The 23,317-nt window shown below is 47.0% G+C and overlaps 1 protein-coding gene across 4 annotated transcripts in view; it reads right to left on the bottom strand.

Annotated features, from left to right (window-relative positions):
* The window catches only part of LOC106611001 (protein unc-79 homolog), a 53,707-nt gene that overhangs the window by 24,514 nt on the left and 5,876 nt on the right, over positions 1–23,317 (bottom strand). For 3 of the 4 annotated variants that reach the window (XM_045723494.1, XM_045723495.1, XM_045723493.1), the window contains exons 3-21: positions 22,449–22,762; positions 15,332–15,502; positions 14,997–15,092; positions 14,802–14,857; positions 14,368–14,497; positions 13,887–13,951; positions 12,979–13,067; positions 12,741–12,781; positions 12,509–12,537; positions 10,521–10,750; positions 9,933–10,104; positions 9,503–9,733; positions 9,093–9,283; positions 8,696–8,819; positions 3,130–3,273; positions 1,303–1,518; positions 761–988; positions 480–630; positions 97–176 (exon numbers count right to left, since the gene is read on the bottom strand). In XM_045723494.1, coding sequence (XP_045579450.1) covers positions 97–176; positions 480–630; positions 761–988; positions 1,303–1,518; positions 3,130–3,273; positions 8,696–8,819; positions 9,093–9,283; positions 9,503–9,733; positions 9,933–10,104; positions 10,521–10,750; positions 12,509–12,537; positions 12,741–12,781; positions 12,979–13,067; positions 13,887–13,951; positions 14,368–14,497; positions 14,802–14,857; positions 14,997–15,092; positions 15,332–15,502; positions 22,449–22,762 — 2,758 coding nt within the window. The remainder of the gene's footprint in view (positions 1–96; positions 177–479; positions 631–760; positions 989–1,302; positions 1,519–3,129; positions 3,274–8,695; positions 8,820–9,092; positions 9,284–9,502; positions 9,734–9,932; positions 10,105–10,520; positions 10,751–12,508; positions 12,538–12,740; positions 12,782–12,978; positions 13,068–13,886; positions 13,952–14,367; positions 14,498–14,801; positions 14,858–14,996; positions 15,093–15,331; positions 15,503–22,448; positions 22,763–23,317) is intronic. The other variant, XM_045723496.1, reaches the window with a different exon arrangement.

A 23,317-nucleotide genomic window follows, 5' to 3' on the forward strand; every position in this document is an offset into this window, starting at 1 on the left:
TTGTCTTTGATTAGGCATCTATTATATTGTATAGAGAATTTATATCTGTACATGACAAGATCCCTTAACACTGGACAAAGGTGGACTGGCAGGTACCTGCAGAATAGTGTATATTAGCTTGAGAGACACAGGGAGCTGCTGGTAGGAAAACTTCTTATCAGCATTATTCTTCATTGCTGTAAGAGAAATCTTTGCTGTAAAAGAGAGAATTCCCCAGCAGAGGAGAAACTATGCAGTGTTTCCTTTTCATGTTGCACGCAGCCTCTGAACTGTTACAGAGAAGTGTTCATCTCATATTTTTTTCTTCATGTCATAAAATACATTTGGGATTAGATTTTGGTAACGCTGGGGTGTTTACACCTACACAACTGAGAATTGTTCTGCTTGTGTTTCATCAGATCTGTATCAGTACACTGAGATATTCTGTACTCAATCCAAAACCCTTCCAACCCAAGCCTTAGTTCGCCATGGATACATACGTGGGTTGTCAGGAGAGTAACTTTGAATTGTAGGGTTGTCAGTGTGTGTGCTGGCAGGGTTGTCCGCTTCCTCTGCCCCTTGCTTTGTCCGTTGTTCAGGCCCAAACACTTGAGGCAACAGCAATGTGTCCTCCAAGATGTCTGTTGACTCCTATAGTCAAGACACAATAATGTCTACTGACAACCAAATACAGTAAGAATTACAAACCATTGAAAAACAATTGGACCAATTCAGGACATCCTTCATGTTGTTTTTACAGGAGTCTGCTTGTGTGTCTCACCACCAGACGTATCTCCTCCCTGGGGGTGAGTCTCTCCAGGAGCTCACAGCCTAGCTGGTAGCACAAAATGCTGGACTGGCACAGGCTGCACTCCAGGGCCTTCTCGTCCTTCTGACAGGTGTGGGAGCCCCCCCATGGGGCCTGGAAGACGTTGTTGATGATGCCCACAATGTCCTTCCCCAGGCTGCTTTCCAGACCGAGCATCACGCCATCATCCTGGAGCTCCATCTGGACAAGGACATTGTAGCTGGGTTTATTGTGTCAGTTGCCCTGTCTAGTTGTGTCCATTTTTTTTCTATTTGCTTTTTATTTTTTAGATTATGCACTTTGAGATTATTCTGTATAATGGAAAGCGCTTTACAAATGGATTAAATTATTAGTAGTGGTAAGGAAGCACTACAACATTGTTGAACAGGAGAACCCACAGAAATAGAAAGTGGGACAGAACTCAGCTTGGTGGCTCTGATGTATTCAATGAGGTATTGTAAAATGTAACAGTACTCTATAATTGAACCTATGTCTGCAGTGTATGGGCTTGCCACCTGTTTGAGGATGAGGTCGAACATGAGAATGAAACAGCCCAGGTTCATGTCATCGTCGTCACAGTCCAGGTCCAGGGCACAGTGTCCCGTAGCATGGCCCAGGTTCTTAAAGGGGCTGCAGTGCAGGGGGCTCCGGAATGGGCTCCGGAACGGACTGGGGAACGGGCTCACAGTGTTGTGCGGCCCAAGATGGCCTGGATCTGAAACCACACTTTCCTAGGGACATCACACACACACACACACACACACACACACACACACACACACACACACACACACACACACACACACACACACACACACACACACACACACACACACGTATCATCGTTCCATAATTGTACTGTCATGAGATCTACCCTCCAAGTTATCAAGGTGTATTCAGGTGTAGAAATATACTGTGGATAGATGAGCCAAAGGCTTTAACTTTCACAGATAAATCTGAATGATGGCAGAGCTCAATTAAGCCCCTTAAATAGGACTATATTTAGACTTCAGCAGTAACCAGGGCAACGCACATGCCTGTGGATGGTTGACAATAGAGGGTATCCAGCTAGCATATTTGGTTCCTTGGAAGTTGTAGGAACATCATTTTTTGGTTTCCCATTGGTTCTGGGAACGAAGGCAAGTTCCCTGGCTGGTAAAACGGAACATTTTTTGAACGTTCTGAGAACAGAAGTGAAAATGTTGCCTGTTCTGGGAAGTACATTTTTAGGTTGCAGGGAGGTTCTGAGAATGTTTTATTACGGTTCCCTGAAAGTCTTCCTGGGAGGTTTGATAGGTTATTTTAAGGTAATTAAATAACGTTCTGAGAACGTTTCAATATGACTTTGAATAACACTGCTTGCTTAGGTTAACTGTTTTGAACTCCAATCACAAATAGGACACATGGACATTGATTTACTTAGGCATTAATCATGCATACACATTTCTTTTTTATTGTTGAATGGCGTCAGGGAGATTGAAACCTATGATCTTCTGTTCTCTATCCATGGAATGTAGACATGTTTTTTTTTACTCATACAAAGCTGTTCATTTCAGTCTATTCAAACAGACCCCATTTCAAAGGAAACAAGCACTCATTAAGATCAGGTATGGCCAATTAGTGGGTGCGGCCAACACACCTGAACACACTTAACAAGACAAAGGATAGAGAGAGTTTTGTTGATGCTGAGAACAAAATGTATGTTTTTAAATAACATTATTAAAACGTTCTTTGAAAGTTACTAAGGTTTTCTTGTGGTTTTTATGGAAAGTTTTCTTAATGTTCTGAGAACATGACTTTAAATAGAACCATGAGGAAACCTGTAGGAAATGTTATGCTGAAGTATTGAAATTCCCACAAAAGAACATTGTTTCTTAACGTTCTCTGAACTATTTGAGAACATTCCCAATGCCAAACCAGTTGGAGAACGTTCCTAGAACATTACCAAAATATGCTTGAACTTTTAGGAAACATTCTGTTAAAGTAATGAAATAACCAGCAAATAATGTTTTTTTGTTAAGTTCCTTAAATGTGCTGCCAAGCAACCAAGCAACTATCCTGCACCATTCCCAGAAAGTTGTGGGAAGGTTGTATGCAAAATAACCATAGGCCAACCACACTCTCACCAAGCTCTAAGAAACATATGGTTCTCAGAACATTATGTGCTAGCTGGGTAAATAGATAACAAGCATTTTCAGATTGTGGATGTAAACTGTATAGTTCCTCAGCTCATTTGTTCTGCTCTTACTGTTTCATTGAGAGGAAATTTGAGTGATAATAGCTTATTTCTGTGTAATTTAAGTAGTTTTTCATGGGAGTTGATAACTAGTACGACATCTTACCCTCCGAGCCTCAGTATTTTCACCAGTTAGATCTGAGACTCGAGTCTTTCTCTGATTGGCCAGTTCCTTCACTGAGTTCACCCCGTCAAAGAACATCCCGATCAACAGCTGCAGAGGCACCACAATGTCCAGCTCTGACAACACCTGTGTCCAACCAGACACGCACACACATACACCAACAGGTACACAAACACACAAGAGATCATGCAAAGATGCACACCAAACTCACACACACGACACAATGACAACAGGTTTAGGTTAACAGGTTTACACACACACACACACATATAAAAAACACAAACAGACAACAGAGACATTAAGAGAGGCAAAAGAGAAGACGTATATAAGCAGATAGAAATGTGGATGTAGTACTCTACACATATTCCTGTAGTATGTGTGACCTAAATACAGTTGAAGTCGGAAGTTTACATACACCTTAGCTAAATACATTTAAACTCAGTTTTCCTGAAATGTAATCTTAGTAAAAAATGCCCTCTCTTAGGTCAGTTAGGATCACCACTTTATTTTGAGAATGTGAAATGTCAGAATAATAGTAGAGACAATGATATATTTCAGCTTTTATTTCTTTCATCACATTTCCAGTGGGTCAGAACTTTACATACACTCAATTAGTATTTGGTAGCATTGCCTTAAAATTGTTTAACTTGGGTCAAACGATTTGGGTAGCCTTCCACAAGCTTCCCACAATAAGTTGGGTGAATTTTGACCCATTCCTCCAGACAGAGCTGGTGTAACTGAGTCAGGTTTGTAGGCCTCCTTGCTTGCACATGCTTTTTCAGTTCTGCCCACAAATTTTCTATAGGATTGAGGTCAGGACTTAGTGATGGCCACTCCAATTCCTTGACTTTGTTGTCCTTAACCTGTTTGCGATAGGGGGCAGTATTTTCACGGCCAGATAAAAAACGTACCCGATTTAATCTGGTTACTACTCCTGCCCAGAAACTAGAATATGCATATAATTAGATTTGGATAGAAAACACTCAAAAGTTTCTAAAACTGTTTGAATGGTGTCTGTGAGTATAACAGAATTCATATGGCAGGCCAAAACCGCGCAGCGGGTATGTGGATACTCATATTCTTTAATAAAAAAACACGCAGAGCATCCACAGTGAAAAAACAATAAATGATACTCATGACAAGAACAGTTTTGCAGGCTATCAAACGCAGTGCAAAAACAACTACCCACAACCCCAAAGAAAAACACACACTACTATATAGGACTCCCAATCAAAGGCAACTCAACACACCTGCCTTCAATTGGGAGTCCAATCACCAACACAACACTTAACACACAAAAACCCTGCCACGTCCTGACCAAAACTAATACAATTGCTCCCTCTGCTGGTCAGGACGTGACAGTACCCCCCCCCCTCAAAAAAGAAAACACAAAAAAATCCCCAATACCCCAACAAAACCAATAAACAATAACCCCTAAACAATAAGGGAGGGAAGGGAGGGTGACTGCCGTCAACGACGGCACTGTGCTACACCCTCCCTCCCCAACCCACCTATCCTGGAGGTGGCTCAGGTGCGGGACGTGGACCTCGCTCCACCTTCGGCGTCGCCCACTTCGGTGGCGCCGATAGCTGCGCCGGGCAGACGGGCCACTCAAGCTGACCCCGGCAGACGGGCCACTCGGGCTGGGCCGGAGGACAGGCGGGCCACTCGGGCTGGGCCGGAGGACAGGCGGGCCACTCGGGCCACTCGGGCTGGGCCGGAGGACAGGTGGGCCACTCTGGCTGGACCGGAGGACAGGCGGGCCACTCTGGCAGATCCGGGCAGGCGGGCCACTCTGGCAGATCCGGGCAGGCGGGCCACTCGGGCTGGGCCGGAGGACAGGCGGGCCACTCGAGCTGGGCTGGAGGACAGGCGGGCCACTCGGGCTGGGCCGGAGGACAGGCGGGCCACTCTGGCAGCTGCAGGCAGACAGGCCACTCTAACTGATCCGGGCAGTCGAGCCACTTTGGCAGATCCGGGCAGTCGGGCCACTCTGGCAGCTCCGGGCAGTCGGGCGGCTCTGGCAGCCCCTGACCAGCGGGCGGCCTTGGCGACTCTTGACAGGCGGGCAGTTCTGGCGACTCTTGACTGGCGGGCAGCTCTGGCGACTCTTGACTGGCGGGCAGCTCTGGCGACTCTTGACTGGCGAGGCTGGGCTGACGCACTAGACGCCTGATGCGTGGGGCTGGTACTGGACGTGCCAGCCTGGAGACACGCACCTCCATGCTAGTGCGTATAGCGGGAAACACCGGACCGTATAGGCGCACTGGCGGTCTTGAGCGCAGGGTTGGCATCACCCCTTCCGGCTCGATGCTCACCTCGCCCTGGCACATGCGGGGCGCTGGTACAGGGCGGACTGGGCTGTGCGTGCGTATAGGCAAGATAGTGCGCACCTCAGCGAAACATGGCGCCCTCCACCTCATACGCTCCTCCATGTAATCACGGGTAGCTGGCTTACGGCTCTTCCTTGGCCTAGCCAAACTACCCGTGTGCCCCCCAAAAAAATTTTTCGTGGGGGTGCCTCCCGGGCTTCCTACCCAGCCGTGTTCCCTCATACCGCTGCCGTTGGTTCTTCTGTCCTGCTGCCTCCACTCTCCTGAGTGCCTCCACCTGTTCCCATGGGAGGCGATCCCTTCCGGCCAGGATCTCTTCCCAAGTGTAGGCTCCCTTGCCGTCCAGGATGTCCTCCCATGTCCAGTCCCTTGTGCTGTACTCCTGTGGCTCCTTCCTCCTCCGCTGCTTGGTCCTTTTGTGGTGGGTAGTTCTGTCACATGTGTTGTAGTGGAGAGAAGACAAAGGCGCAGCGGGTATGTGGATACTCATATTCTTTAATGAAAAAACACGCAGAGCATCCACAGTGAAAAAACAATAAATGATACTCACGACAAGAACAGTTTTGCAGGCTATCAAACGCAGTGCAAAAACAACTACCCACAACCCCAAAGAAAAACACACACTACTATATAGGACTCCCAATCAAAGGCAACTCAACACACCTGCCTTCAATTGGGAGTCCAATCACCAACACAACACTTAACACACAAAAACCCTGCCACGTCCTGACCAAAACTAATACAATTGCTCCCTCTGCTGGTCAGGATGTGACAAAACCTGAGAAGATTCCATACAGGAAGTGCCCTGTCTGACAATTTGTTCTCCTTCTGTGGCATCTCTATCAAAAATACAGCATCTCTGCTGTAACGTGACATTTTCTAAGGCTTCCATTGGCTCTCAGAAGGCGCCAGAAAGTGGAATGACGTCTCTGCAGTCTCTGGGCGAAAAACAGCAGGAGTTTTTGTGAGTGGTCAGGCAGGGAAGAATGACACTGGAGATGCGCGTGCGCGAGACAACTCCATGTTTTTCTTTCAGTCTTTGAATGAATACAACGTCGCCCGGTTGGAATATTATCGCTATTTTACGAGAAAAATAGCATAAAAATTTATTTTAAACAGCGTTTGACATGCTTTGAAGTACGGTAATGGAATATTTTGACATTTTTTGTCACGAAATGCGCTCGCGCGTCACCCTTCGGATAGTGACCTCAACGCACGAACAAAACGGAGCTATTTCAATATAACTATGGATTATTTTGAACCAAAACAACATTTGTTGTTGAAGTAGAAGTCCTGGGAGTGCATTCTGACGAAGAACAGCAAAGGTAATCCAATTTTTCTTATAGTAATTCTGAGTTTAGTGAGCACCAAACTTGGTGGGTGTCAAATTAGCTAACCTGTGATGGCCGAGCTATCTACTCAGAATATTGCAAAATGTGCTTTCGCTGTAAAGCTATTTTAAAATCTGACAACGCGATTGCATAAAGGAGTTCTGTATCTATCATTCTTAAAATAATTGTTATGTTTTTTGTGGACGTTTATCGTGAGTAATTTAGTAAATTCACCGGAAGTTTGCGGTGGGTGTGCTAGTTCTGAACATCACATGCTAATGTAAAAAGCTGGTTTTTGATATAAATATGAACTTGATTGAACAAAACATGCATGTATTGTATAACATAATGTCCTAGGAGTGTCATCTGATGAAGATCATCAAAGGTTAGTGCTGCATTTAGCTGTGGTTTGGTTTTTGTGACATATATGCTTGCTTTGAAAATGGATGTGTGATTATTTTTGGCAGGGTACTCTCCTGACATAATCTAATGTTTTGCTTTCGTGATAAAGCCTTTTTGAAATCGGACAATGTGGTTAGATTAACGAGAGTCTTGTCTTTAAAATGGTGTAAAATAGTCATATGTTTGAGAAATTGAAGTTATAGCGTTTTTTAGGTATTTGTATTTCGCGCCACGCTCTACCAATGGATATTGGTGAGGCGTTCCGCTAGCAGTTAAGCCATTTTGTAACAACTTTGGAAGGATGCTTGGGGTCTTTGTCCATTTGGAAGACCCATTTGCGACCAAGCTTTAACTTCCTGACTGATGTCTTCAGATGTTTCTTCAATATATCCACAGATTTTCCCTCCTCATGATGCCATCTATTTTGTGAAGTGCACCAGTCCCTCCTGCAGCAAAGCACCCCCACAATATGATGCTTCACGGTTGGGATGGTGTTCTTCGGCTTGCAGGCCTCCCCCTTTGTCCTCCAAACATAACAATGGTCATTGTGCCAAACAGTTCTATTTTTGTTTCATCAGACCAGAGGAAATTTCTCCAAAAAGTACGATCTTTGTCCCCATGTGCAGTTGTAAACCGTAGTCTGGCTTTTTTATGGCGATTTTGGAGCAGTGTCTTCTTCCCTGCTGAGTGGCCTTTCAGGTTATGCCGATATAGGACTCGTTTAACTGTGGATATAGACACTTTTATACCTGTTCCCTCCAGCATCTTCACAAGGTCCTTTGCTGTTGTTCTGGGATTGATTTGCACTTTTTGTACCAAAGTAGGTTCATCTCTAGGAGACAGAACGCTTCTCCTTCCTGAGCGGTATGACGGCTGCGTGGTCCCATGGTGTTTATACTTGCGTACTATTGTTTGTACAGATGAACGTGGTTCCTTTAGGCATTTGGAAATTGCTCCCAAGGATGAACCAGACTTGTGGAGGTCTACAATTTTTTTCTGAGGTCTGATTTCTTTTGATTTTTCCATGATGTCAAGCAAAGAGGCACTGAGTTTGAAGGTAGGCCTTGAAATACATTCAGGTATACAGGTATACCTTCAATTGACTCAAATAATGTCAATTAGCCTATCAGAAGCTTCTAAAGCCACGACATCATTTTTAATGACTCCAACCTAAGTGTATGTAAACTTCCGACTTCAACTGTATATATTCAGATTGAATTACTTTGGTGTCTTATCACAGGCGTGAAAGAAACCCTTCCACGTATATAGGACAGCAGGCTGTGAGTGCATATGGAATCAATAGCAAAATCCCTCCTCTCTCACTCTCAGAACTCCAGTCTCATGCTAGCCTTGTGACCCAGTTCCATATTCAGTACAGCCCCTGCACAGGCATACACATCATGACAACCTGTTCATTTCATTTCATTTCAACCACACAATATGAAATGGATCCTCATAAAAAGCCACAGGCCTTATACTCACATGCAGCCAGAGCAGAGCCTGCTCCTGCACAGAGGCTGGGTAGCCTGAGAACCTGCAGCTAATGAACCCAAACATCTCCTCCATGGAGAAGGGCAGAGGGCACAGCTCAATGTCAAACATCTTGCTGCAGGGGAAACAGAGGGGTGAGGAGGGAGGGGCCATGCTTTTAGAGTTGAGCATTTTGGTATATCCCCTCTCAGGTGTATCACTAGCAGGGGACAAAATAAACAATTTTCACTGTGTGTTACACATAGTCACATATCATTTCACATAACATTCTGTTATTCTCACAAGACAGAAAATGATTTGTGCGTGATCAGTAACCATAGCACACCATTGAAATAGAGGAGGTGGTACATTGAACTAGGTGACTTGGAGGAGGTCCAGTATACAGTACCTGAGCACTTCTCTGAACTCCTTGAGCTGCTGGTCAGGCACCTCAGTGCGGATGGCCTCCAGCCACTCTGGCATGAAGCACTCCCATAGCGGCTGGCTGATCACATTGTAGGGGATCAGGCACAGGATCCGGTTCAGCCCCTCCTTCAGCTGGGTCACCGTGCTGCAAGACTTATCCCAGTAACCCCCCACCTGGGGATATGGGTACATAGACACATACACAAGGTCAGGTATAACCAAGGGGGATATTCACCAAGAAACACAACCATCACACACTGTCCCTCCAGTGTGCATTGTCCCCAGAGAAACATACTACACTACACCCAACATTACACCCTACAACCCCTCACGAACACTTCCTGAGCCGCCTTTACACTCCAACACCCCTTCTCCTTCCCCGCTCCTCCTCACCCTGGCAAACTCCACCGGCTTGGGCAGCAGGCACATCACCATGACGTCGAAGCGCACGTCACACACGGTCTTCAGCCACTTGGTGACAAACTGGGGCTTGAGCTTCTCCACCAGGGAGCCCACCTCGTCGTCCATCATGTAGGCTGTGGAGTGGAACCACTGGAACACCATGCTCACCAGCCGCGCCAGGCTCTCAGTGGGCGTGTTCTCACTGGGGGTGCACAGGCTCACCTTCAGGGGTGGGGGCAAGGATAGGGTGTAACATGGTCAGTCAGGGGCTTCCAAGATCGGAGACGGATACGGTTAAAGCATTGTAATGTTGCACTATGAAGAGAGTACAGCACAGGCTTGTAATAAGAGCCCAGACAGGTGTGTCAACATCCTAATCTCTCGACTGTGATAGTGAGTAATAGACCAGCGAGCCACGCACCAGGAACCAGATGCCAAACTGACTGAGGAGCCTCTGGTCGTGCTGGTCGTCCTCCTTGTTGTCAAAGTCGATGTTGTCCAGGGAGTGGTGGGAGGCAGACAGGCCCATCTGACGACGCCTGTTCAGCTCAAACTCACGCAGCTCCGCGTGGATCTCTGCCTCCTTCAGTAGACTGATGTTGATAGACGGATGGAGAGAGGGGGAATAAAGAGTGAGACAGACAGAAAGACAGAGGGAAATAGACAGATAGTGATAGAGAGATAACTGTGGTTGAATACAGTGCTACTGTGAAGCATGCGGTTGGTTGCCTGTGTTGTCTCTGATGGTGACGCAGCGGTCTAAGGCACTGCATCTCAGTGCAAGAGGCGTCACTACAGACCCTGGTTCGATTCCATGCTGTATCACAACCAGCCATGATTGGGAGTCTAATAGGGCGGCGCACAATTGGCCTAGCGTCGTCTGGGTTAGGGTTTGGCCTGGGTAGGCCGTCATTTTAAATAAGAGTTTGTTCGTAACTGACTTGCCTAGTTAAATAAATGTTAAATAAAAAAATAAATAAATAAATGCACCAAATACAAATAAAAATACCTGATAACAGCCTCCACAGTACACACCAGCTCCTCTGCCCCACACTCGCGGGTGTTGATGGGAGGTGGGGAGGTCTGGTACAGATGGGTCTCCGCCGCAGTCCCCACCTCGCTGCTGTGATGGTTGACATGGCAACGCTTGCAGTAGCGGACGGGTCGGTTGCCATGGCGCCCGCAGCAACCAGCTGAGAAGCAGGTGACAACTGCCCTCCTGACATGAGAGCTACAGTTCTACAAGACAGAGGGGACAATGAGATAAAACAACTCCTCGTGTCATTTAGAAACTATAAGATATAAGAATCCTAATAAACTGTTTTCACTGTGAAAAAAAGCTTTCCTTAAAAGGTCCTATGCCTCAATAAATTCATTGATGTGTAAACGTCCTAAATTAAAAGAACGAGTGGTGTTCTTTTTGTGTCTGTATGCTAATGAATAGGCTGCCATGGGACAGATAGCATCATTCTTAGATAGAGACTGTACATAAGGTGTCTTATTTTTTTTAAATAACAAGGGTGGCAATAGGGGGACTGGTTTAATCTGATCAGACACTGAAACCTTCGGCCTTTCAAATGAACAGATCTTCTCCCTCTGTTCTCTTCCTGTCTTCTCCCCTCTCTCTCTGTAATCTTTACAAAAACATACAACTGACAATGGTGAAAACCTGGTCAATGGATACAGTACAGCAAACTGACCACAAGAAGCCCAAACAGATACTAAAATATCATCATTTCAAACCTTGCTTACATTTGTATACGATCACATATATCTTGCTATTATGCATGGGAATCCTTTGGTACAGATTTCCAAAATTCTAATCATTTGGAGCTAATTTACTGATGTTTTTACAGTCTTCTAAGGCCAACAAAAACAAATAAAAAACAATTTTGCTCAGAAAACTTGGGGAGCCAAATAAAATCACTTGCGGGTTGGGGAACACTGCACTACAGTATATCTTATACTGTAACTGCAGAGCACTGTGAAAGCAATCTCTATTCTAGCTGTAACTCTGACAAGCAATCACATCTCAGATAGAACAATGTGTGCTGATAATGAGAGAGCTGGCGTGGATCCAGGTAAGAGCTTTCTACAGTGGGACAAAGCCTATTGAAAAGGCTGTGTGAGGATTAAAACTACTGCTGGATGAACTAGATGTAGGACAGCTGTTTCCCATGACAACCCTGGGCAGCTGCTCAGCTTAGTCTTTTCTTTTTATTATACTTTTTTAACTCTGCATCGTTGTGAAGGGCTCATAAGCAAGCATTTCACGGTTAAGTCTACACCCGTAACATTTGATTTGATTTGATACACTACCTGACAGATTTGTGTGTCAGTCTCCGTGGGAACCAAGGGGGAACTTTTATGCCTTTGGACTGTGTTCCGGAACAAACATCATGCCCTGCCAGTTCCATTAAGACTGGACCATCCATTAGACAAGTAATGAACGGAGTGTTCGAGTGAATGGACTCTCCAAATGAAAGTGCACGGTCCTTAAACACTTCAGAGATAAATGTAATGGTCTGCTATATGAAATGTCGAAGTGCAAGTTGTAGCTTCTTTGGGCCCCGTTAGCCTGTAGCAGGCTAGAATAGTGTTTCTTTCTCCACCACTTAAAATGACACAAGTGGTTATCTCTCTCCTGTCCTCAAATCAGTTAAACAGCAGTTTTCACTGCTCATGGTTAAATGAACACTGGGTGGATGTTGGCATGAAGGGTGGATGTTGGCATATTTATACACAACCAGCAATGACATAGCAAGGGATGGCACAGCCACAGTCCATGATTATGTAAGCAAAGCCATCCAATAGAGAAGTAACAAATACTAGCAAACAATTCTATTCACCAGTCTACTTCACTTGTTTCTCTAATATGAAGAAGAAAGGGGTACTCTTGTTTAGCCATGAGTTTTACCACTATGAATACTACATGAGCTGATGAGAGCACAAACACAAACACAAACACATATCAATGCACCAACGTTCATGTCTTACCTTCTTTTGACAAATAGCAGATATCTCAGCTGTAAAAATGAGGCCACAGAGGTATTCAATATAACATACAGACAGACAATGGGTTCACTCAGCCTAAATAACTCCCCTCTGATTGACTCTATTTTGGGGGTATTTTGAGGTACATGTGTGCGTGTATGTACTTGTATATGTGTGTGAGAGAGGGAGAGAGAGATGGCAACCTGAATGCTAATACTTGTTTGCTAACACTCACCTTGGGGCAAGAGCACATCAACAAGCCATTCTGAATGGTCTCTGTAAAGGTCACACGAATATGTAAATCAAATTATAGTTAGCTGAGAATACCTCAGTTGAAAATACACTTCCAGCAATGGAATTATGTAACCATGGTGATGCTTCTCCCTTGGGATAAAGACCAGAATAATGAAGCAGACAGCAGGTGATGTTTGGAATGGCATCTATGTGGAGAGAAAGAGGTTACAACAACATACCCTGCTATCCTTTGGCTGCACTCCTCACAGATGTATAGAGGAGGGGGCTTGTCTCCCAGTGCAACAGAGAGGGTGGGGTCGATGCACATCTATAGGGCGACAACAGACAGTTACAGAATCCAGATGGAATATACAGTAGTAGCAGGGATATCTAGCTGTAGGGGTCATAAGAAGTGTATACCACACCGTATTTCTCCACTGCTTGTGCCCTGACACGTGATAACACCTCAAACTCAAATAAATGTGTGTGTGTGTGTGTGTGTGTATAATGTCCCCTTTACCTGTCTCTGCAGCTGGCTGCATGCATATGGTTCTGTTCAGTTATCTATGATCTGTGCATGGCCCTGTATTAAGCTACAGTGCTTATGGCCTAGATGCTCAGATGGTGTTCTGTAATTTACTGCTCTCGCTTACAGGCGCCCTATCCTCAGGGGCGGCATGGGGTCATCGCTTCCAATTAGCCCCCCCCACACACACACACACACACACACACACACACACACACACACACACACACACACACACACACACACACACACACCCTCTATAATCCTGGGTAATTGAAATCCGTCCCATGTCCCTACCCCTGTTCCTGTCTCTGCTCTACTTGTCCGTTTTTAGCACAGTTGAGCAGAGACAGGCTGAGCATAGCAAACAGGCCTTGAGTCGGGTGGCCACTGATATCATTACCCCACGGAACTACCACAGTGACTCAAGCAATCCCTGGCTCATTTAACATTGCGCTTACAGCAGCAAACACCAAGACGCTTTATCACACCATGGCAATCTGGCACATACTGTGTGTATTCACTTTATGTTTGTGTACACAATGGATGTTCTCATTGAGTATATTGGTCTTGTATGTGTTTTATATTGGCTACAGTGCACAGTAGTTACTCAGACATTACCTTGACAGCAGGTTTATTGATGGCATTGTGACACTCAATGTGTTGGCAATGGATGGGGTTCCAGGCTGTGGCAGGGGGAAATAGAATAGAGGGAAAGAAGGAAAGGGGAAAAGGTAGTGTGGGAGGAGGGTTAGACTGCTGCAACCTGAGATCTACAGATGTAGGATCTTATTTTGAGACAGTTTGCTACAGCAGGAAAATAATTCTGCTGCAACAGGAAATCTGAATTATTATGTGGATTAAAATTAATGGACATTTTTGTAGAGGATGATACATTTTTCTTAAAATCAAGTCTGAAATTTCAAAGTGGAAATTACAAACTTCAGAAGCCTTTTCAAACCTCAAATACACTATATGTTTTAAATGTCCTGTACGTCCTGTATTGCTGGAATGTTCTCCTGCAACAGGGTGATCAAATAAAAATCCTACACCTGTATTGCATACAAGCACAGCCTGACAGGCAGACCATAAGCAACCTCACCTGTGTATTGCAGTCCACTGTATTCACTGATGGCTCCTGGGGGCTTTAAGTTTGGCCAGTAATGAAAGAGCATCTGCACGGCTGGAGGCTTGACTTGGGATGGTCCGTACGATATAACATACAGCAGGTCCTGCCACAGCACAACACAGGCCATAGTGATGAGCTAATGTGTAAGACCGTCACAAAGCTTTTCACTGACACTTTCCATATCTACAGATGTAGGATCTTAATTTGAGCAAGTTTACTACAGCAGGTAAATAATCCTCCAGCAACAGAAAATGTAAATGATTATGTGGATTATAATTAATGGACATCACCCTGTTGCAGTTCTCCTTCTACAGGGTGATCAAATGAAGATCCTACATCTGTATGAGAGAGTTGTTTGGGCATCTAATCTATGTGAATTATGACACATTCAATTTGTGAACATATACCTTCCACACTTCCTGCTTGTGCTTCATAAGACACTCCAACAACTGACAGTGGTATACTGGAAACAAATAGACAAAGATTTAAGTCACGCAGGTGGCAGGTACAACACAGTATGAATCAAAAGACAGGCTGTGCTACATGACAGAAAAACTGTGACATACTGTACTGGTTGGGGATAACCTAAGTTACATGTTTACCTGGGTTGGAAGTGTACTGCATAGCAATCATTAGCATGGAGGAGGCAGAGAGATTGACATATGCTGGGACGCCCCCTTCTCTTCTAGTGGAACCCACTAAAAAAGGTCAGAAAAGAGAAGAAACAACCTAAACCTCATGAAGTAGTGCATACGGTAGGACACCAACCTGGCACTTCCTTTGATATGGTGATGCACATTGACATTTCTGCTAAAAACATATGACTACTCATATTAAATTATACTTATCCCACTTAATGACTTGTCTTGAATTCAACAAAGTGTTTTTTTTTCACATGCATGTAGATGGATGTTTGATACAGAGTGGCTGTACTCACATATAGCCATGGGGAGGAAAGAGGTGCTGAGGTACTCAATGATGTCTTTGTGAAGGAATGGGGGGAATGTAGCTAAAGTGGAGATCATAGTGTAGGGTAAAGTGCTGAGAATATCGTCACTGAGAAAGGGCAGGAGGCAAGTTGTTGTGTAAAATATGGACTGTCCAAGATCTGATGGGAGAAGGGAGAGCCAAAACGCACAAACACAGAGAGAGACAGAAATTCAATGAAATGTACATATTTTACAAAGTAAATGAAAAATATAGCATTAAAACTTAAAGAAAACACATAAATATATAGAATTTGTATAAATCAGATCTGTTCAGATATATGTGTATTTGAGTAAAACATAAAAAATAATCTGTGTTTTTGACTATTTTCAAATACACATCCCAAAACAAGTACTTTTAATTGAGTATTTGAATGGTTAATTTGTAAAAATCAAATAGACAACCAACTTGTATTTCAAAGTACTTTCATACCTTATTTCAAATACTATTTTCCAAATGGCTGGGTTAAATGCATGGGAGTATATTTGAGTGTATTTTCCAAATATGTTCCAATATTCAAATACTTCAAATAAATATGTATCTGAATACTTGTTTTGAAAAATATTGAAAAGTAATTAAAATACCTGAAATAGTATTTCAACCCAGGTTTGGTATAAAAACAATAACATCCCGAGAGAGCATTGTGAAACTGATGTTTACCCTCAGCAAAGGGTAGGGCTTTCCAGTCAAGAAGATAGGCTTTCATGAAACACTACTGTTGCAAACATTCTATATACTCAGATATACAGTTGAAGTTGGAAGTTTACATACACCTTAGCCAAATACATTTATACTCAGTTTTTCATAATTCCTGACATGTAATCCTAGTAAAAATTCCCTGTCTGTCACGACTTCCGCCGAAGTCGGCTCCTCTCCTTGCGGCGTTTGGCGGTCGACGTCACCGGCTTTCTAGCCATCGCCGCTCCATTTTTCATTTATCCATTTGTTTTGTCTTATTCCCTGCACACCTGGTTTTCATTCCCCAATCACACTACATGTATTTATTCCTCTGTTCCCCCTCATGTCTTTGTGTGAAATTGTTTGTGTGTTACGTGTTTTTGTACGCACTAGGCTTGCGTGCATTTTTTCCCCGTGTTATTTCACGAAGCCTGTTTGTATTGTTATACATTTGAGGTTTTGTGACTGTTTTGCGCGCTTTACACTTTGCCTTGTTGGCTGGAGGTTTTAAGACGCAGCTGCGTCCGTCTGTATCTCTCTCTTGCCGAAATAAAGTTTGGAGAAATGTCCTCTGGTCGGATGAAACTGTTTGGCCATAATGACCATCGTTATGTTTGGAGGAAAAAGGGGGAGGCTTGCATGCCGAAGAACACCATCCCAACCTTGAAGCACGGGGGTGGCAGCATCATGTTGTGGGGGTGCTTTGCTGCAAGAGGGACTGGTGCACTTCACAAAATAGATGGCATCATGAGGAAGGAGAATTATGTGGATATATTGAAGCAACATCTCAAGACATCAGTCAGGAAGTTAAAGCTTGGTCGCAAATGGGTCTTCCAAATAGACAATGACCCCAACCATGCTTCCAAAGTTGTGGCAAAATGGCTTAAGGACAACAAAGTCAAGGAATTGGAGTGGCCATCACGAAGCCCTGACCTCAATCCTATAGAAAATGTGTGGGCAGAACTGAAAAAGTGTGTGCAAGCCTACAAACCTGACTCAGTTACACCAGCTCTGTCAGGAGGAATGGGCCAAAATTCACCCAACTTATTGTGGGAAGCTTGTGGAAGGCTACCCGAAACGTTTGACCCAAGTTAAAAACTTTAAAGGCAATGCTACCAAATACTAATTGAGTGTATGTAAACTTCTGACCCACTGGGAATGTGGTGAAAGAAATAGAAGCTGAAATAAATAATTCTCTACTATTATTCTGACATTTCACATTCTTAAAATAAAGTGGTGATCCTAACTGCCATAAAACAGGGCATTTTTACTAGGATTAAATGTCAGGAATTGTGAAAAACTGAGTTAAAATGTATTTGGCTAAGGTGTATGTAAACTTCCGTCTTCAACTGTATTCACAGACTTGCTATTGACAGATTACTATTCCCTGGTGCAGTTAATAGATACACAACATATGCTAGCCATAGCAATTTAACCTTTAAATGGCTTTTTTGCAAATACATTTCCATTTTCAATGCATTTTTCCAATTTCACATTCTCATTTAAAAAGAGAAAGCAAACAGTTAATACATGTATACAGTACTACAGTATGTCTGTAAATTCCAGGTTATTCTAGGTTATCAATAAAGTGAGCTGTCTGTCACAACGTCCACAGAAGGTGGCGCCTCTCCCCGGTCAGGTGGCGCTCGGCAGTCGTCGTCGCCGGCCTACTAGCTGCCACCGATCTCTGTTTCTGTGTCATTTGGTGATGTCTGTTTAGGTTAGCACCTGTCCATCGCCTGGGTACAGCTATGGACCAGGTGTTGGCGCATCTAGAGAGCTGGGAGAGAGGGGCTCCCCCACCCACGCCAGCTCCGGTTCAATACCCTGCGCCCCTACCAGTGCTGACGGAGCCCAGCCACAGTGGCATTAAGATCGCGCCCCCCAGGGAGTTCGATGGGACGGCCGCTGGGTGTAAGGGGTTCCTACTCCAGCTGGAGCTATACCTAGCGACCGTCTGCCCCACACCCTCGGGAGAGGAGAGGGTTAGTGTCCTCGTCTCGTGTCTCACGGGTAGAGCCCTAGAATGGGCCAACGCCGTCTGGGAGGGTCCAGACTCGGCTAAGGATGACTACCCGGAGTTCACCGGTGAGCGATTGTTCCACCTGAGACAGGAGACGAGGAGCACCCAGGACTTTGCGTTGGAGTTCCGGACCCTAGCCGCGGGAGCTGGGTGGAATGAGAGGGCCCTGATTGATCACTACCGCTGTAGCCTGAGAGAGGACGTCCGCCGGGAGCTGGCATGTCGGGACACCACCATCACCCTGGACCAGCTCATTGATCTGTCCATCAGGCTGGACAACCTGCTGGCTGCCCACGGGCGTTCCGGTCGGGGCCTTTTCGTTCCACCTCCCAGTCCTCCTGCTCCAACGCCCATGGAGATAGAGGGGGCTGCAGCTAGGAGGACCGGAGGCGGGGGCTTCTCCTGCGCCCACTGTGGTTGCAGAGGGCACACTGCCGACCGGTGCTGGAGAGGCTCGCCCGGGAGTTCAGAGGGCAGGCAGAGCACCACGTCGACACCCTAGGTGAGTCAGCACCAGACACACCCAGAGCCCCCTGTCGGCCACATGTATGCCTTAGTTTGTTTTCCTGAGTTCTCCCCTCACTCCCAGCATAAGGCGCTAGTTGATTCAGGCGCGACTGGGAGTTTTATGGACCGTGGGGTCGCCAATAAGTTAGGGATTCCCCTGGTTCAGCTGGACCAACCCTTCCCCGTGCACGCCCTAGACAGTCGACCACTTGGGTCGGGCCTGGTGAGGGAAGTCACTGTGCCACTGGTTATGGTGATGCGGGGGGGTCATGAGGAACGTATAAGCCTTTTTGTCATTGATTCCCCTGCGTTTCCGGTGGTAATGGGATTTCCCTGGCTGGCCACTCACAACCCTAAAATTTAGTGGAGACAGGGGGCTCTTAAGGGGTGGTCGAGGGAGTGCTCGGGCAGGTGTATAGGGGTTTCCATCGGTGCGACTACAGTGGAGAGTCCAGACCAAGTCTCTACCGTGCACATTCCCTCAGAATATGCCGATTTGGCAATCGCCTTCAGTAAAACGAAGGCGACTCAATTACCCCCTCATCGACGAGGAGATTGTGCGATAAACTTCCAGGCTAACGCTGCCCTTTCCAGGAGTCACGTGTATCCTCTGTCTCAGGAGGAGACAGCGGCTATGGAGACATATGTCACTGAGTCTTTGAGACAGGGATACATTCGGCCATCCAAATCACCTGTCTCCTTGAGCTTCTTTTTTGTGAAGAAGAAGGAGGCAGGTTTGCATCAGTGCATTGACTACAGAGGTCTAAATTCCATCACGGTGGGTTTCAGTAACCCACTACCTCTCATCGCTACGGCGGTGGAGTCATTTCACGGGACGCGCTTCTTCACAAAACTGGATCTCAGGAGCACGTATAACCTGGTGCATATCCGAGATGGGGACGAGTGGAAAACCGCATTCAGTACTACATCTGGCCATTATGAGTACCTCGTCATTCCGTATGGGTTGAAGAATGCTCCCGCCGTCTTCCAATCCTTTGTGGACAAGATTCTCCGGGACCTGCTTGGTCAGGGTGTGGTGGTGTACATCGATAACATTCTGATCTACTCCGCCACACGCGCCGCGCATGTGTATCTGGTGTGTAAAGTGCTTGGGCGACTGTTGGAGCATGACCTGTAGGTCAAGGCCGAGAAATGTGAGTTCTCCAAATGCGCCGTCTCTTTTCTGGGGTATCGCATTTCCACATCCGGAGTGGTGATGGAATGTGACCGCATTGCGGCCATGCGTAATTGGCCGACTCCGACCACGGTTAAGGAGGTGCAGCGGTTCTTAGGGTTTGCCAATTACTATCCGGGGCTTTGGGCAGGTGGCGGCTCCCATTACCTCACTGATGAAGGGGGGCCCGGTGCGGCTGCGGTGGTCGGCGGAGGCGGACAGAGCCTTTTGTAGGCTGAAGACTCTGTTTACCGACGCCCCAGTGCTGGCACCTCCGGACCCCTCTTTGCCATTCATAGTGGAGGTGGACGCGTCCGAGGTTGGGGTTTGAGCTATGCTGTCACAGTGTTCGGGCGTGCCCCCGAAGCTTCGCCCCTGTGCTTTCTTTTCTAAGAAGCTGAGTCCGGCGGAGCATAACTATGATGTGGGGGACAAGGAGTTGCTAGCCGTGGTCAGGGCCCTGAAGGTGTGGAGACATTGTCTTGAGGGGGCACAACACCCTTTTCTCATCTGGACTGATCACCGTAATCTGGAGTACATCCGGGCGGCGAGAAGACTGAAACCTCGCCAAGCCAGGTGGGCTATGTTTTTCACGAGATTTCAGTTCACCATCTCGTACATCCCAGGTTCCCGGAACATCAAGGCCGACGCACTGTCTCGTCTCCACGACACCGAGGAGTGGTCCATTGACCCCACTCCCATACTTCCAACCTCCTGTCTGGTGGCACCGGTGGTCTGGGAGGTGGATGCGGACATCGAGCAGGCGTTGCAACCAGAACCCACTCCACCTCAGTGTCCCGCGGGTCGGAAGTACGTCCCGCTCGGTGTCCGCGACGGACTGATCCGGTGGTCGCACACCCTACCCTCCTCGGGTCATCCAGGGATTGAACGGATGGTGCGGGGTCTTAGAAGGAAGTACTGGTGGCCCACTTTGGCTAAGGACGTGAGGCGCTATGTCTCTTCCTGTTCGGTGAGCACCCAGTGTAAGGCTCCTAGACACCTGCCTCGAGGGAAACTACAGCCCCTCCCTGTTCCACAGCAACCATGGTCCCACCTGTCGGTGGATTTCCTCACGGATCTCCCGCCGTCTCAGGGGAACACCACGATCCTGGTCGTTGTGGATCGGTTCTCGAAGTCCTGCCGTCTACTCCCTTTGCCCGGTCTTCCTACGGCCCTTCAGACCGCAGAGGCCCTGTTTACTCATGTCTTCCGGCACTACGGGGTGCCTGAGGACATCGTCTCTGATCGAGGTCTCCAGTTCACGTCCCGGGTGTGGAGGGCGTTCATGGAGAGACTGGGGGTTTCGGTCAGTTTGACTTCAGTTTGACTGCAGGTGGAGAGAATTAACCAGGATGTGGGCAGGTTTCTGCAGTCCTATTGCCAGGACCGGCCGGGAGAGTGGGCGAGGTTCGTGCCATGGGCCGAGATGGCGCAGAACTCTCTTCGCCACTCCTCTACTAACCTGTCGCCCTTTCAGGTGGTGTTGGGTTACCAGCCGGTCCTGGTGCCCTGGCATCAGAGCCAGACTGAGGCTCCTGCGGTGGAGGACTGGGTACAGCGCTCTGAGGAGACCTGGAGTGCCGTCCAGGAATCCCTTAAACGGGCTGTGGGACGGCACAAGGAGAGCGCTGACCGCCACCGCAGTGAGGCCCCCGTGTTTACCCCGGGGGACAGGGTCTGGCTCTCAACCTGGAACCTGCCCCTCCGCCTGCCCTGCCGGAAGTTGGGCCCGTGATTTGTGGGGCCGTTCAAAGTCCTGAGGAGAATAAACGAGGTGTGTTATAGGTTACAGCTCCCTTCATATTACCGTATTAACCCCTCATTTCATGTGTCTCTCCTCAGGCCAGTGGTAGCTGGTCCACTGCAGGACGCTGAGGTGCGGGAGGTCCCTCCGCCCCACATCGGGGGCGCCCCGGCGTACACAGTCCGGTCCATCTTGGACTCCAGGCGTCGGGTAGGGGGCCTGCAGTACCTCGTGGACTTGGAGGGGTACGGCCTGGAGGAGAGGTGCTGGGTACCGGTGGGGGACATCTTGGATCCATCGCTGTTGCGGGAATTCCACAGCCTCCATCCGGATCGCGGTGAGCCTGGCCCTCCGGGTCGTCCTCGAGGCCAGCGTCGGCGCACTGCGGGAGCCGCGCGTTGGGGGGGGTACTGTCACAACGTCCACAGAAGGTGGCACCTCTCCCCGGTCGGGCGGCGCTCGGCGGTCGTCGTCGCTGGCCTACTAGCTGCCACCGATCTCTGTTTCTGTGTCATTTGGTGATGTCTGTTTAGGTTAGCACCTGTTTTGTGTTAGGTCATTAGTGGGGTATTTAGTCTGTCTGTTTTAGTTGGGGTTTGTGCGGGATTATTTTTGTGTCGTCCTTTTAGTAGGTTGGGGATTTGTTTTTCCTCTGCCGCTGTCATTTTGGGCATTAGGGTTGCTGGGCTGCGTCCCGACTCTTTCTAGGATTCACTTTTCCTGTTGTTTGGAGTTTTGTTACCCTGCCTTGTTTTGGCTATTATGGACTTATTCATTAAACGTGTGTTTCACGCACCTCGGTCTCCTGCGCCTGACTTCACCCTCCTGCTATTTAGAGTGGTTCCTGACACTGTCAGGATCCAGCGTGTTCCCCATCACCCCATGCATGCCTTTAGATCTGGGGGGGGGACACAGAGAACAAACACCCTGGCTTCACTCACCATGCTGACCGTGCTGCAGCAGGGGCACCAGGTCAAGCAGGGTAACGAGGGTCGCATAGAGCCCCTGATAGTCCAGAGAGGGGTACTCTGAGAGCTGAGCGTCCCGACTCTGCTGCCCCTGCCCCCCGCGGTCTGGCGGGGCATCACGCAGAACGCTGTAAAGGAGGGAGCGAGTAACTGTAGGGTTGATGGAACTGACTTGTGGTCTTAGAGATGGGGTGAGTGGGAATGGCACAGGAAAAAGACACATGGTCATAGGCACGGCCAAATTGGATGCTTCCTGGTTCTCCTTCCTGCCTGTGCGGGACAGAATGCTGCTCCGGGGGTGAGGGGGTAGGGGGAGGGGGGAACAAGGGAAAAAAGAGACAACAAAGAAACAAAGAAACAGCACATTACATTGAAATGGCACTACAGAGACAGGGTAAATAGAAAAAAACTAACCCAGATAGACCCAACATAGGATGCAGTGTCTCTAATATTTCACTGAAGGCATGGGGAATTGTTCCCTGCTTTATCTGTTCAGTGTCATATAGAATAACTTACATTTTCTATTTCACTTTTTGTATATCTTTGTCTTCTAAAAACAAAAAAATATAAACAGAAATGTTTGCAAAAACTGCAATGATCACTGCATCTCATGCGTATCTGGTGACAAGGAGCAAGAATGTAAAAAATGGCATGTTTTCAGTGGCAACCCCATACTTCTCCAAAGGGGAAACTGCAAATGGTTTCCCTCTATGGCTGCTATATTCCAATCAGATCAATTCAGCAACAGTCATACAGTGATGCCAATGGGCCATGATGTTTCTCAGGGATATATATCCTGTTTTGTGGGGCTGTCGTGAAGGATGGGAGCTACACCAAATCCT

This window comes from Salmo salar, chromosome ssa09, assembly GCF_905237065.1.
Source record: "Salmo salar chromosome ssa09, Ssal_v3.1, whole genome shotgun sequence".
In the NCBI taxonomy this organism is placed as follows: Eukaryota; Metazoa; Chordata; class Actinopteri; order Salmoniformes; family Salmonidae; genus Salmo; species Salmo salar.